Consider the following 16,291-nt stretch of genomic DNA (forward strand, 5'->3'; position numbering starts at 1 on the left):
AGGAACTGAGGCAGAGAAGTTAAGTAACCAGCCCAAGACACATGTGGAGTCTGTAGCAGAGCTGGGATTATAACTTGAATTCCTAGAAATTTATTGATATACCATGGCTTGAAAACTTGCATGTTTTTGATAATCTTGACTCTTGCATTTCCCCCTTCCCTCCCCCGCAAATAGCTAAATATTGAAGCTAGGTATTAAAATATGTAAAGAAGAAAAAATAGTGACGTAATCCAGGCTATTAACCCTGTATACGTTTATCAGGCCTCAGCCAAGAGAGATCTTTGTTACCGGCTTGTTAGAATATGACTATGGAGATTCCTTAACTACAGCCCATAAATCCTCAGTCTAACTTTAAAACATAGGCCTGCAGTGAGCTTTCTCTCTGAGTTGGAAGGACAACCTATGTTCGTTGTTTTTCACCATTGCAGCTGTGATGCACTTCAGATGAGTAAAAGATGCCAGGTTATTGTGGAGGTTTGTTTGTTTACCTATATAAGTGGTGATGGTTTTCTCCTAAGTTGACTAAGAAGATAGCTTGATCTCCTCACAGCTGACCTCAAATGCATCTTCCCTGGTTGTTGAATGTGGTGGTGTTTGTTGAGGTGTCTGAGTTACATAGTAATGTTGGCCTTTCAAAGGTGGTGTATGTGGGATGGTGCTGGAAATCATTTTGCTCAGTAAAGCAGGTATGCTAAGTAACGGCTCGTCTACACTACTTGCCAGGTTGGCGGGCAGCTATTGATCCAGCGGGGGTCAATTTATCGCGTCTAGTATAGACACGATAAATCAACAACTGAGCGCTCTGCCATTGACTCCGGTACTCCACCAGAATGAGGAGCGCAAGTGGAGTTGACGGGAGAGCGTCAGCTGTTGACTTACCGCAGTGAAGACACCGCAGTAAATAGATCTATGTCGACTTCAGCTACGCTATTCACATAGCTGAAGTTGTGTATCTTAGATCAACCCCACGCGGTAGTGTAGACAAGCCCTAAGTCAGCTCTCGGGGCCACTTGAAACCAGTAGATGTTTTGTGACCAAATTTGTGAATGGCTTATTCACTTAACAGCTCAGTCTGGTCTTTCCAGACTTGAGTGTGTTTTTTTTTATTTGAAGTCTCCATTTTTAATGCTTTCTTCCTTTTTCTTTGCTTGCTAAAAATATCTTATTTCTATAGTGCCTTCTGTAAATAGAGACCTAATGAACCCTGCACAGCAAGTCTGCACAACAATTCAGTTCAGGACAGGAAGTAAAAAATACTGTATAAAGTTGACACAGTTGGGATAACTGGCATTTTGATTAGGACCCCAAGATTAATTTTTTTCTAGTTTTGTAAAAAATCTAATGAGAGCTTCAGTGCCCACAGGTATTTAGTCTGTCCATACTTCTTTTTTTCTAAGAGACCACAACTCCAAAAGGGCATTTCCTGCACCCAGTGCTAGGGAATTGATTAGTGCCACCTCCTGAATTGCTAGTACCACTCTCCTCCGCATGTAGGTGTTTCTTTTTTGGGGAGAGGGTGGTCTCCCTGTCAAATATTGATTAGTTCCATGCTGAATTAATCTGAGGTCTGTCAGGATCACAATGAGATGGCATGGCTGCATGCACTAACCAGGGTTGCCACTTTGCTAGTTTATAAAAGCTAAATCTGGCTCCCTTTTTTAGCATCAAAGTCAGCCTGGCAAATAACCTTTCCTTGGCTAAGTCACCAAGTGAGAGATTTATTTGCCTTTTCTCCTTGTTCACTTTATTACTTTTTAGGCATAGTACTGCCAGTGTGTTTTTTTTTTTGTTTTGTTTTTTTTTAAACTCCTGTTACTCCATCTTGACTTTACTTCTGGGAAGCATTGGTTCCTTTGTCTCTCTTTACATGGAGTTAATAGTTCCAAAATAATTGATGGGAAGTGCTGCTCTTTCCTTAGATGGAAGAAGATGGGCAGGTCACTAGGGACTGGAAGCAGAGAGAAGACATAATACAGAGGCCTATTTTTATGATTTTATTTCTGTACTTGGAATAGGGGAAAGGAAAATAGAAGGAGATGTTTGAGGTGAACTACCAGTCCGGAAATCATAGTGGCTAGTGGGGATTTTTACTTGGTGACTAAGTAATAGGCTTTCTTCCACTCTGATCCCTGTCTGTGTATCTTAAGTATTTCTAGAATGCAGCAGTAACTTAAAAGCTAAACACAGTACTATAGATTCCCTTAGGATGTCCCCTATGGACACTGTTAGTAGATCACACTCTTTTGTTGTTCGTTCTCTCTCTCTCTCTCTCTCTCTCTCTCTCTCTCTCTCTCTCTCTCTCTCTCTCTCTCTCTCTCTCTCTCTCTCTCTCTTCCATTCTGTTCCTCTTCCCTCTCACCGGTTTTCACTCACGTACAGATTTTCCATTCTGGCTGAGAGATCTTAGGGCTTCCTTGCTGTGCTGTCCTTTCTCGTTGTGCTGAACTTTCAGAAGGTAGAAATCCCGTGAATGACTGATAACGGGAGAGGGATAGCTCAGTGGTTTGAGCATTGGCCTGTTAAACCCAGGGTTGTGAGTTCAATCCTTGAGGGGGCCATTTAGGGAACTGGGGTAAAAATCTGTCTGGGGATTGGTCCTGCTTTGAGCAGGGGGTTGGACTAGATGACTTCCTGAGGTCCCTTCCAACCCTGAGAGTCTATGATTCTATAAGAGGCGCGTCTTCCACCTGGGCTCAGTCAGGGCAACAGGGGACAAGTCCACCCACCAGTGGGAGCCTCCAAGTAAAAGTTAAGTTCAGATCTCCCCAAAGGGTCCAGCTTCCCTAGTTCTACTTAAGGATGGGTTCCAGACTTCTTGCTTCACTCTTGTAATTTTTGCCCTGTTGAGCACCTATGATGATTTTTACCCTTTCCATTCCCCTGTTTTCCCCCAATTTATCCTTTTTTCTGTCCCTTATGTTAATTATTTTGAAGTCAAAGTTGCTGTTGGTAAAAGTGGCTAAAGAGGGAGAGAGCAATAGGATGGAAAAGAATTTTACTTGGGTTTGGCAGAGACACATAAGTTTGTCTGAGTCACTAGGTAAATAGTAAGTGTACTTATCTTCAGTATTATAGGGAATAATACACACCCAGTCTACATCTGAGCTGAAAACCCACCTCCACTTTCTATAGCTGTCTGGCTCCCTGTTGTCTCTACAGGTAATAACATGACTGTAGCAGATGTTAGTACTGGATGATCTTCAGTGTTGTTGTCCCGAGATTACCATTTTATTTATCTGAAAGTGTTATAGGAAGTCTTGAAACTAAAGCTCACCATGTCTCTTGCACACCAATGATTCCATAATATGATGAAATCTGGGGCCTGGACTACACTGGGGGCAGGAGGGGCGAGCTAAGTCGGTCTAAGTTACGCAACTTCAGCTACGAAAATAGTGTCTTCACTGCAGTAGGTCGACTGCTGACGCTCCTCCGTCAACTGCGCATATGCTTCTTGCTTCAGTGGAGTACCGGAGTTGACAGGAGAGCACTCGCCGGTTGATTTATCACATCTTCACTAGATGCGATAAATCGACCCCCGCTGGATCGATCGCTCTGGAGGTAAGTGTAGACATGCCCTGAGTGTTGTGAAGGGAGCAGTAGTCAAACATCCAAGGCCCACGGTGCAATTCTGGATATAGTTACAGTAATTTTACAGATGCGCTCAATGGTCTTATATAATTCTTGTAAAATTTCTCGATCTTTGTAAAAGAACATTTCTGTTGGTGACAGGTAGCTACAGAAAATTCACGGCATGCCGTTGTTCTTACCTATCTGATCTACCTCATTTTTGCTCAATTAAAATTTCTCAGTAGTACTTTCTAGTTTTTTTGGTGGCTGCTGTAATCTCATCTGACCAGGAGGCTCGGATTGATTGCCAGCTCCTAAGATCTGTGCCTGTCTTGGTCAGCAGGAGGGGCTCTAAGAGTAGTGCAGCTGGCATCCCCATCACTCATTTCTTTATTCCCTCCCGTTCTCTCATCTACTGAGAGCAAATGTGTGGAAGCAGGGAGGGGTGAAGCGTTGGGGAAAAAAATGTTCAGGTTATGTGAGGGAGTTAGTACCACCTGTATTCACAGATGACTGCAAAAGATCTTGAATGAATGTGTTTTAATATGATTAATTTAGATCTGGGTTTATGTAGTAGTTCTAATAGCCATAGCATCATAAGTCTTTTTAAAATAATGCATTAAATTTTGGCTGGACAATGGTTGTGAAGTTGACTGGAGAGCATTACTCACAAGTTTGACATAGTTCACATATAGTCATTGACAGTCTCAGGGTTTTTATGGGAGGAATGGTGCTCATTGGCCAGAATTCTGAGAATATCAGCTCTTTTTGAACTCTCATTCTGTCTTTAACTTCCACTTGGACATGCAACTGAGATGGTGTCACATTCCAGGGTGCAATCCAGGTGGTGTGTCACTGTCTGCCCTGCAACCTTGGGTGCCTCACAGTGCTTTGCTGTTGTAGCTCCCAACCTGCGCTGCTCACAAACAGCATATCAATAATCAATACGAATGTCTGTATATAGCTACTGCCCTAGTACAGCAAGTCTGATCCCAGCAGCCTGTCAGCAATATGCCAGCCACACTCAAGCAAGGCTGTTGGAAGCTAATTACTTGCAGGGTGACCCCCAACAGGCCCCCAATCCTGAATTTTCCCCCAAAACATGGTCTGCACTGTCCAGCCCTCTCCTAAGCAATTCAGGTATTAGAGGTTCATTACCCCTGTAAAAGATCAATATTCAACAGTTTTCTGCTTTAACTGGAGTTACCAAACAGTTCAGTTTAAACACAACACTGGATTCATTTAGATTAAAAATAAAACAAGATTATTTATCTACAAAGAAAGAGATTTTAAGTGACTTCACATATCATTAAAGTCAGAAATGATTACAGAAAAATAAAGATAAAATGTTTTCTAGTAGCTAAAACTTAAGAAGCTAGACTTGGTTCAAGGTAAAACAAAATAATCCTTACCATAAGTTCCCAGTAACAGGGATAACCAAATTCTCAGGCCAGAATCTTCCCCAGGATCAAAAGGCCGGTTCCTTTGTCATTTTAGGTGAGAGAGGGAGAGATGCTTTGGGGTGTTTTTGCCCCTCACTTTTATGGTCCGGTCACCCTTTGAAGTGCACTCTTCTGAGGATTACCCCTCAAAGCAAAGTTCATTCAAACAGTAATGAAGGTGACATGGAGTCTGGTGATGCTCTTTCTGAAATACAGATGTGCATTGTCTCTTGCCATTTCTCCCTCTTGCTGTCTCCAGGACTCTGTTTACTACTTACATGTAAATTGAGGTTAACATACATTCCTTTGTTTAGGATTTAACAAATGCCTAGTCAGGGCTGTGTGGGTCTGAACATGTGCTAACATCATCATACAGGGGGAATTAATAACTTTACATATAATGTTGCTATGTACGTTTCAGCATGATTTTATTGACCAGCAAGTTGTTAGTTTTCAAATGATACCTCGCAGGGCATATTTTGTACAAAGATTATTACAGTAGCATGTAGGTTACTTTTGGTCACAAATGGGCAACAGTGATCTCTGCTCACTGTTTAAGGTCTCACTTGAAAAATAGAGTTTCAGGGTGCAGTATCTCCCTGCTGCTGCACTATGGGGTCAGCATTAGGTGTGAATCTGTGTTCTGTCATGAGACTTGAGCTCTAGCTCCCAGCTGAACCATCCTGACATCTAACTGAGTTTCTGGTAGCACATTCTGCTTCTGAGCATGTGTCATGTCTCTCCCCCAAGCTGTAAGATACTCTCCACAATATGTGGCACATAGGAGTTCTACTTGTGCATATCTGTTGGAATGTGGAGGGTTAAGAACAATTATGGGTGGTGGTGAAAATTTTCCTCTGAAGTCTTCTAACATATCATGCCATTTTAAACCCTTTCTGAAGGTTGCTTAAAAAAAATGCACTGAATGATAGGTAGATGGCACTGTCTGACCGTCATACTGTGCATGTTTTCAGGTCCAATAACCAAATATGGTGATTTGTGAATTACAAATGAGGATTTATTCTGCAGCAGTTCCCAGCTCAATTGTCCTCAGTTTTCTTTTCTGCATTTTTGGTTCTTCCAAAACTATGTGAAGCTTTGGAAATGTTATCGAGAATCTCGCTGATCTGTGCTTCAGCAAATAGAAAATCCACAGTTGGCAGTTTAATGGGAGTGCAGAGCAGGGAGGCTGGCAGGAGGGACCAGTGCTGGTGGTGATGCCATTAGGTCCATGTTAAAGCATCTCTTGGCACTGAGTTTTGACTACAGAAGTTAAGCAACTTATTTCTATCTTTCTTCCTGTTGCTCAGCGTGGGGCGTGCCATCCTATCAGTACTGTTGCCATAGTGCAGCCCCTGCAGGAGCATTAAGGAGGAACCCTTCTCTTCCTCTTCAGTGGCAGCTCTTAAGAGAGCCCATGTCACTTCTTTACTCTATGGCATTCAGCCCAGCTGTTGGGAGAGATTAAAGATGGCTGCTGCTATCTCCCTGTGCTGTGGAGAAAAGATCTCCCCATAGTTCCAACCTCCACTTTTTCTCATCCAGTGAGAAGTGATGTGCATTCCCTTAGCGGGCTGTGAAGTGTATGACTACATACCGCACATGGATGACTAAAAATGGTGGTGATGGACACATGCTCCAAGTACGGTGTGTTCAGATGCTGCATAAAGTATGTTAGACTTGACTTACCCACACGGTATGGGTCCTTTCAAGGCTTCTGCTTATGCCAAACTCTGTGGTGGTTTTACAGTTCTGACAAATGGGGACTAGGATTGAGCAATGCCCATTTTAGCTTGTTACAACTGGAATTTGACCCCTATTCATTGTTATGAAGAACTAGTACATGAACCAGTTACATCACCTAAACCTTTGCTGTTACAAATTATAAGTGAGTGGGAACTATACCCAAAACAAATGATTGTCTGCTTGTACAAAATGTAGTGTAAGAAGTAGGTTAAACTTTACATTATTGTTATTTGGGATGAGCTGAATTAATCTGTATGATCTTGGAATTTGCTAACAAATTGTTAAATTGATTCTGTGGTAATGTCTTAATTTATTTACAGTCTGATTGGAGACTTACTAATGACGTAGTCTGGTTACAGGCTTGATATACTGTGCCTCTCTTAATCATTCAGAAGAACAGCTGAGGTGACCCTCTTAAGGTATGATGTGGAGATGGAGGTGTCATTTCCAGTTGGGGTAGGCATATCTGAGCTAGCAGGCTAAAGATAGCAGTGAAGCTGTGACTGCACAGGCAGTAGGGCGGGCTGGCTGCCCCGAGTGCAATCCCATCTGAAACCCCAGGTGCATACTCGGGGCAGCCCGCAGGTGCTGCTACACTGCTGTTTTTAGTGTATTCGTGCGGGTATGTCTACCTGAGCTGGAAATTACACCCAAATGTTAAGTATGTACTGAAAATGTACTTTTAAGGGAATTGTAAGTCCTGCTTATTCATGTCTAAAAGTCAAGTTTAGTTCAGAAATACATTGTTGATTACAAGGCATCTTCCTGACATGCAGTGTAGTTGTAATAGGATTTTAATCAAATAATTAAAATATGGCTCCAGTTGTGACTCAATTTATTTACCTTTACCTCTAAATAGGTTGTTTTCCTACATTGAAGATTTGGGAGAAGAACCAGTCTAGTTGCTTTCATAGATTAATTAAAAGAATAAGCAAACAAATATGAAGCTAAAAAAAATCACTATCTAATTTACTCCTGACTTCCCCAAACTAATGAAATATAACACAATGCAATGATCAAATTAAGGTTACAACTGAAATTCGATCAATAGATCAGCAGTTCAATTTATCCAGCTCACCAATACAAAGATTATTAAATCAATTTATAAAGTTAACATAAGAATTACTTCAGTGCTTCCCAGGGAATTAAGGAAGAATGCCTTTCTTTTAATCTAATAAATTGGGCTAAGAGTCTGCTAAAAGCAGAAGCGCTACAGCTGCAGCTGTGCTGCTGTAGCGCTAGATGCTCCCCATGATGACGGAAGGGGCTTTTTGGTCTATGTAGTTAATCCACCCCCTGAGAGATGGTGGCTAGGTTGACAGAAGAATTGTTCCATCAACCTAGCCGCATGGATACCGGGGTTAGGTCAATCTAACTACGGTGCCCAGGACATGAAACTTTTCACACCCCTGAGCTAAGTAACTAGGTCAATCTAATTTTTAAGTGTACACCAGGTCATAGAATCTGGAATTCATGTGATTGGTCTTAGCTAAGAACTAGTTCCGGCGTTGTAAATAACTTGAGCTTGTTTCGTATGCAAGGGGAGGTGGTCGGTTTCTTCTCTCTGTTAGTTGTAGACTTAAGGCATGGCTTAGCTGATGATCAGTCTTTCACGTCTTCTCTGGATGGCTAGTCCAGGGAAGATAGCAGGATACAGGTTCAAGTGTTGATGTGAGAGAATCCCCGCTTTCCTTCTGCATGGTTAGTCTTGTATAGGGTTCAGTGTCCCCTTGCTCTGCCTCAGGGACCATCCTTTTCCACTTAGAGATTCCAGTGTGTTGGCTATAGCTCATCATGGACCAATCATTTAGTTTCTTGATCTGAGGTCATAGCAGAAGATTCCAATCAAGGTGGATATTTTCTTGCAAAATCTGTTGCTGACCAGCAGCTGATGTCTTCATTGTAAGTCAATAAAATCAGGCTGGTATGAGGAGCTGGCAAAAGACTTCTAACTAATGGAATAAGGCACATTCTCACTTCACTAAATATAATTAAAGGTTAATTGTCAATTATCCTTTCACACACTTTCCTTGTGACAGTAAACATGACAGGTCAAAAGGGACTATGAGAGGAGGCCAAGCCCAGGATGAGTGCATGGCCTACTCCAGTGTCCTTTCACCTAAAATCAGAGCTGCTTTAGCATTCCATAATATAAACTCCATTTAGCATTTGACCAAATAAAGTTATCCAAGCCCAAACTCAAGTCTGGCCCATGTTCCCTACAGCAAGGTACTGTCTAATCTTTTGTCTCAGTGTAATACTTGTGTGTGTAATTATCCCAATCATATTTGCTATTTGTATAGCCCTTTATCTTAAAACTGCTTTACAAATATTAAACCCCATAATGTGTCTGAGAGGCTGGTAAATATTGTTCCTTTTAACGGAGAACCGAGACAAAGAAATTAATTGATTTGCTGAAGTCACATGTGGCTTCAACTGATTTTCCGTTGTTGCCCAGCAATAAGTCTTATTAGTGGTTGCATCAAATTTCTGTGGCATGTTAAGCCAGTTTTATTTCAGGTAATCAATAGGAAGGAGAGACCCATTTGACAAGCTTTTGAAAGTGAGAAGTTGAAACTCTGGTAAATATGAAAGGCAATGAAACCTGTTCAGCCTAGTACAGCAAGGGCTGGGAGATGTCTCATCTGTACCATCTCTCAGACTTCAGTATCCCAGGGGGCGTTTGCTTAATATTAAAAGCAAGGGAAGCAAGTGTAAGGGGAAGTCTTTTGTTCCTGCCAGTCACTTGAGAGCAGTGGTTTTCAACCTGTGGTCCTTGGACCTCTCAGTGTGGGCAGACTATGTCTAAGATTTCCAAAGGGGTCCGTACCTCGATTCAAAATTTTGTAGGGGTCCACAAATGAAAAATATTGAAACCCACTGCTTTAGAGGGTAATGTGTTCTCTACTTGGAGGGGTGGAGTTAATTTTCCTAGTTGTCCCTGAAATGTGAACTCACATGGGGTTCACTGTATTGTTCAGTCCATCCCGTGTAGCTAGTCTTGCATATATATGTTATTTGTCCATTAAGGAAAAGCATGTTTTAAAACCCGCTTCTTGTTTAGGGCTATCTCTTTGAAAAATAAGATCTTTTAACTGGATCTGTCTGGCTCCTGAGGGATATCATGACAGTGTCTGCAGTGGGTCCTGTGGTCTGCTTAGTTTTCTTCTGAGTCTACAGATTCTCCATGTTCAAGCACAATATTTTAAAAATCTTGATTAAAAGAACTGCCTGGATGAGAACAGCTGTTTAGACTTCACCTTCCCTGACAGGCTTCCTCTAGAAGGCTGAAGAATTCCAGGGCATGTCACTGTGGTGAAATGCTGAGGTTTTTAGTATGACCAATCTTTTTTAACATGCTTCACAGAAGTCTTTTGCTCTAGTAGCTTTTTGAATGTAATGCTGAGTTCTACCTGGTAAAATGTCCAAGACAATAGGGTTTTGGGTTTTTGTAATGTTTAAATTTTTTTTAGGAGGAGGGTGTTGTCAATTTGCTTTGCCCTCCATTTCTAGATGGTTCTGATGCTTTGGTTGAGTGACAAAAATGTATGCAGATTCCTTTTGCCTTGTGCACAAAAACGTTTTGGCTTTTGTTCTCCTGGGAGAAAACAGATCTCCTGAACTCAGGAGATGTGTTGAAGCCTAGATGTGAACACAGCTGTCTTCTGCCAAAGCGGTCTTAGGTTTGGCCCAGCACTGGCAGTCACACATTTAACAGAAGAACTCTGAGAGGTTATCTAATGATCTATTAACAAGTGTGATCTAATGTTAAAAAAAATATTTGGTATAGCAAATGCGCCATTAAAGAAATACTTAAGATCTGCAACAAATTTGACCTGGCTTGTCCAGATATCAGTTGAGATGATTCACTATTTTCCCAACATGTTTTAATGCCTCTGATGATCTTCATGTACAACAGCGTTTACAGTCATTTAGAAATATTTTCTGTGTTCTGTTATAGTATATCCAAGTTGGAAGTACCTTCTGAACAATGTGTAATTTGCCCCCTTAAAAAGTTTGCTGTAATAGCAACAGTAGCAGTGGGAGGATATTAGGTTTGTAGTTAGTTGCACACTTCCTTTCTAGGAAGACCATTTTAAATCATGTGCTCTATAAGACTCTTACAAATCTCCTTTTTTTTTTTTTTTTTTTTTTTTAATCGCTCTCACTTCATCCAAGAAATCTACAGTTGAACTTGCTTAAATCCTGAACAGAATTATCACTGTCCCTCTCTAGGCTATCTTCCAAGCAATAGATTTTGATGGCATCTTCTTAATTGCCATTTCATCAAATAAGTTCCAATGGTCCCTTTTTTTTTTAAACCACCTCTGTTTTGCTTTTGCATATTGAACTGTTTTCCTTTTGCATATTCCATCTGCAGCTAGTAACTCATCTGGACAGAGAGAAGACCTTGCTTAATTTTTCTGCACTTCATTTTGGTATTTGCTGCAGCTGCTCTGGTTTTGATGGCAGATTCAAGCTTTTTTTTTTTATTTTTTAAACTCTTTATTAATGTGTGTGTGTATGTGTGTATAGATATATATTTTGCAAGGACCTCTTCTCCATAGCATTCTTTTTTTGCTTATGTTATTAAATGTAATGTGAACCCCCAAGTCACACTTTTTCTGTCAACAGGACTTTGACAAATGCCCAGATTATCATCATAAACAGAGAAGCAAGCTGTTCTTTTATTTTACAAGGGAAAACAAGGTTTTCTTCTATCCATTATTAAAATAACCCCAAGCAGTTAATTCTGCATCCTGCAAGATGAATGTTTATTACAGATGTCATGGACTCCAGGACTTTCTTTATTTAAAAAAAAATCTACATGGGGACTGGATAGTTCAAAGGATTGCTACAGGGAATCTTTCACTTCTGGTTCAGTGGCTGAATTCCAGTCTAGGTCTGTGGTGTCAGAAAACTGTTACCATCTGATAGAAGCTTGGTCTGCATGAAATGAGTGCCTGATCACATTTAGTAAAGCTCCTAGTATATGTGGTCCGCACCACAAAAGTGATTGCAGTAAGTACTAATTGGCACCTTGGTTTGCAGTTGCAGCAGAGTGAACGGACACAGACTGAGTTTCTTTCTGACCCTTATGGAGCATGTCTTCAGTCAGGGATTAGACACCTTGTAGAGGTGCTTGCTGTGCCACTGCCTGGGCTGTGTTAGATACACAGGATTTAAGTTTCCAGGCTCCTGTTTGTCATCTTCCAAAGCACTGAAACAATTTCATTAATTCTCAGAGTTGCAGGACAGTAAGTGAATGTACATATGATTTTTAAATGTCCTGTATTTAGTGTCTTAACACAATCCATTGGAGTGCACAGGACCAGACTAGTGGGCTTTCAATAGGGCCCTGAAAACCTAGGGCAGTACAAGACAATCAGGTATAGGTGGGCACCCTCTGAAGTAAGACACTTAAAGAAAAGAGAAGTCTGGGATATTGTACCTCTCTCTGTTATAGAATTTGTTGGCCAGGTACCTTTGAAATCATGAAGTGGCACAAAACTCAACAGTCACTATATTTGGAGGGGTGGGTCTGAAAAGGCCAATTGGTTAATGAAATATGTAACTTGTCATTGTTATGATTTCCCAAAACATATCATGACAAACCTAAAGCTTTATTTGACGCCAAGAATAAAACTCCTTATCTGGATTATCTCCAGTAACTTCGCTGATGATGCAGTATAGAATACATGTGCTTTGATTTATGCAGCTATATTGCTTTTGCAAGAGGGTAATAAAAGTTTAAAAACACATTAAGAAGTGGCTAGCAGTAAGCAGGTACATGGATCACCAACATGCCATTTTAATGTCTGTTTTTCTCTTTTTAATCACATACTTGTCTTAAAACCCTGAAATGTAGCTCAAAGCTGGTATTTTTAACATTTTTTTGTCAAGCATAAAGTGAAATGTAAAGAAACCAATTCAAGAAAACTAACTTGCCTCCAAGTAAGACAGAGTTGCGGGCCGGCCTGCTGTGCGAATGAGGGGGTGGGGTATTTTGTATATTTTGACAGCTTCAGAACAGTTCTTGTTGGGAAATTGACTTTTGCACGTAAAGGAAGAGTTTCTTGTCTTTGTCTTGTAGAATGTGGTTCTTTCAGGAGGATCCACAATGTTCAGGGATTTTGGACGTCGACTACAGAGAGACTTGAAAAGAATAGTGGATGCAAGATTGAAACTTAGCGAAGAACTCAGTGGTGGTCGGATAAAGGTGAACAAGAATTTCAAATATATCGGTTACATGAGTGAGTGAAATGAATGTGAATGCTTTAAAGCAACTATTGCGTTAATTAATAGATTTCATTTCTGCATAAGAACCCAGGGAGCATGGGACATATGAGGGTAACCAGATGTAGAGTTCAGCTGCGTCTGCACCATATTAATAAAATTACGTTGTATGTACCATTAAAACAGGTGGTTAACCATACACCTGGTGGTGCAGTGGCAACCTGTTGTATTGCCTTATAGGAGATGTAGGTTAGCAAGCAGCATCAAGGGCCCCTTCTCTCAATGACAATGGAAACTAGGTGCAGAGTGATAATAGAACTTAATCTCTAGTGGGGAAGGATGTGTCCATTGCAATCCCCTTCCGTGTATGGTATAACTCAGGGCATGGAACTTCATTAACAAGTCCTGAGGAGGCACTGAGACCTGCTTTCCTGAAGGAAGGTGTGGATTGTGTGCTCTGCAGTGGGGGTGGAGGAACACGGGAGCTTCCAGCCCTGGGTAAAGATGTGTGCCTCTCTCATTCAGAGAAGAGACACTTGCCAGCAAAATAAAATTATATGATTGACTAAATTTGAACCATTTTACTTTCTAGCCCAAACCGGTTGAAGTTCAAGTGATAACACACCATATGCAGCGCTATGCAGTTTGGTTTGGAGGTTCCATGCTTGCTTCAACAGTATGTCTTCATGAAAATCTTTCTGAATTGTCCTTTCTGTGCAATCTTGCTGCCATTGGACATGTTTGATATGCATACCCAGTTTAATATGCTTTCACTTTGGTGAAATGGTACATGCTATACTGAAACTTAACAAATCCTGGACTCTTTACCCAGTTTTTAATTGGGAAAACCCCCCATTGAACCGATGAGTTTTATCTGATTAAGGACTTCAGAATTTGACCCACTTTTGAACTATCCCGTATTTGACATCTATAACATGGGATCACCCGAATTCCATAAATCAGTGCTTAAGAATTGCAAAGACTCTTGGGATTCAAGGCCCAATCCTATCTTATTAATCATAAGAGAAACAAATACAAGAAAACTGGGCACAATTTATACTGACTTCACTAGACCCTCCCCCAGACAGATTTCCACTCATTAACTTTCATTTGATTCCCCAAAGAGTTCCTAGCTTGCTCTGCTCTTAAGGGGATAGCACCATGTCCCAGCACTGTAGTCCAGAAAAAATACAGTTATATAGATGATCCTTTACTGGTGTATAGATTTATTGACAGGTTTCTGCAGTTTTATGTTCTTGATTTATTTTTGTTTTTCCTTAGACAGAGTTTTTCCAAGTATGTCACACCAAGAAGGACTATGAAGAATATGGCCCTAGTATTTGTCGTCATAATCCTGTCTTTGGAGTCATGTCATAGCACTTGTCTAATGGAAGTCATGGGTCAGATCTCTTGCTGGTGAAGAAACTCTTCTGAAATAGAAGAAGGCAGCAGTTACTGTAAATATTGAAGCAAGAAGTGGACGTTCATCTCTTGGAGCGTTTGGATCTCATAGTGCACTACATACGGCCCAAAACCATTTCAGTGAAAGCCATTTATGTGCCAACTACCTTTAAAACCTATCCCTCTCTTCCTTCCTAAATGTGAGCTTCTAGGTAATAGACAAGTCTCTGTTTAGGAGAATGTGCAAAACACTATTGGAGTCAGTCTAGAAGATTACAGCATTGTCTTACTGCCTCTGGAAAGGAAAATGGATTTAAGCCTTTCCCACTTAGGCTGTTATCCTGCAATCCAACCTCAATGGATGGATCGCTGTACCTGTGTGGAGTCCCATTGCCTTCAGTGGGACTCTGCATGGGTATAAGTGTCCACCTGCACAGATTACATTGCGGGATTGGGGCCTTTCTTTGTACATAAATGTTCTAAACTTGGAATACAAATGTATGTTTTACATTATTTTCAAGTTGATGATATTGGGAGGGTGAAATGCGAGTTTGAAGCACAAACAGCTATCAGTGGCATGGAGTGATGTTACAAGTTTCCAATTGCGAGGCATGTACTGGATTTGTACTGGTGCGTCTTGTTGGCAAAACAAAAAAAGATTTTTTTTTTAATTTTTTTTTTTTTTGCCACGTGTGCTAGAAAATGGTATTTTGTTTGAGTGACATGAACTTTAAGCAGTTTACTGGATTGTTTGAGATTTATTACAGCCTATATCAGGGGTCGGCAACGTTTGGCACGCGGCTCGCCAGGGTAAGCACCCTGGCGGGCCGGGCCAGTTTTATTTACCTGCTGACGCGGCAGGTTCGGCCGATCGCGGCCCCCACTGGCCGCGATTCGCTGTCCCGGGCCAATGGGGGCGGCGAGAAGTTGCGGCCAGCACGTCCCTCGCCCGCGCTGCTTCTCGTCGCCCCCCATTGGCCCGGGACGGCAAACCGCGGCCAGTGGGGGCCGCGATCGGCCGAACCTGCTGCGTCAGCAGGTAAATAAAACTGGCCCGGCCCACCAGGGTGCTTACCTGGTGAGCCGTGTGCCGAACGTTGCCGACCCCTGGCCTATATACTACTTTTTGTTATGTTTGAATTTTCTGAAGCTATTTGATAGACAATTAAATTTTGTTTTGGTGTTGGTGAGTGGTGTATGAAATGCTGCCTTGCACCGGTGAAATAAAAGCTGTTAATGTCTTTACAAATACTGTTGTAGTTTGATTTATAAATTCCTTTACCTCCATTTTATGTTTGCCAAAGATGTGTTTTTAATTCCCAGGACAGCTTTCCATATGTTCATCAATGTATATGATGCACCTATTGCAAACTGTAGATGTAGGTACATAATTATTTAAATCACTTACTTTATTGTCATTCTATATCTGTTTTAATGTATCCACCTAGGGTCTCAAAGAACTTGGCAAAAAACTCCCCTTCCACCAGTTCAGGTCACCTCTTTAAGCAAAAGCCCGAGTAAATGGAAAGCCTGGGAACCAGGGCTTGAATGTCAATGAATTTGAACTGTCAAAAAATCAGAGGAAATTAATCCTGAAGTCAGAGGCCCTCCATTGAGAATGCCCTGCTTCCAGCTCCCACATGTGAATTCTAAAGGTTATTAGTAAAGTCTCTTCAGCTGGTCTCTACCGAGGTGGAAGGTGAGGATAGAAGTGGACACTTAGTCTTAGTTAGGTGCTGCAATACGAAGGCGATGGGACAGATTAGTGAGCCTAAACATAAAACGTAGGATTTCATAGAACAAAACCAGTGTTGACAGTTAAAGTAGAGAGACCATTAATTAATGCTAGACATCAGCTGTGTGATGTTTTTTACAAGTCATTTTTAAATGAATACAGA

At 41.2% G+C, this 16,291-nt stretch overlaps 1 protein-coding gene across 7 annotated transcripts in view; it reads left to right on the top strand.

Annotated features, from left to right (window-relative positions):
* The window catches only part of ACTR3B (actin related protein 3B), a 45,652-nt gene extending 30,010 nt beyond the window's left edge, over positions 1–15,642 (top strand). For 3 of the 7 annotated variants that reach the window (XM_024100876.3, XM_024100877.3, XM_065582720.1), the window contains 3 exons: positions 12,850–12,975; positions 13,585–13,668; positions 14,278–15,191. In XM_024100876.3, the coding sequence (XP_023956644.1) occupies positions 12,850–12,975; positions 13,585–13,668; positions 14,278–14,412 (345 nt within the window). In that variant the 3' untranslated portion in view covers positions 14,413–15,191. Of the gene's footprint in view, positions 1–12,849; positions 12,976–13,584; positions 13,669–14,273; positions 15,204–15,459 lie in introns of those variants that run through there. The other 4 variants (XM_005297188.4, XM_065582721.1, XM_024100874.3 and 1 more) reach the window with 2 other exon arrangements.
* Positions 15,643–16,291: the final 649 nt, after the last annotated feature.

The sequence above is a fragment of the Chrysemys picta genome, chromosome 2 (genome assembly GCF_011386835.1).
Source record: "Chrysemys picta bellii isolate R12L10 chromosome 2, ASM1138683v2, whole genome shotgun sequence".
NCBI classification, from domain to species: Eukaryota; Metazoa; Chordata; order Testudines; family Emydidae; genus Chrysemys; species Chrysemys picta.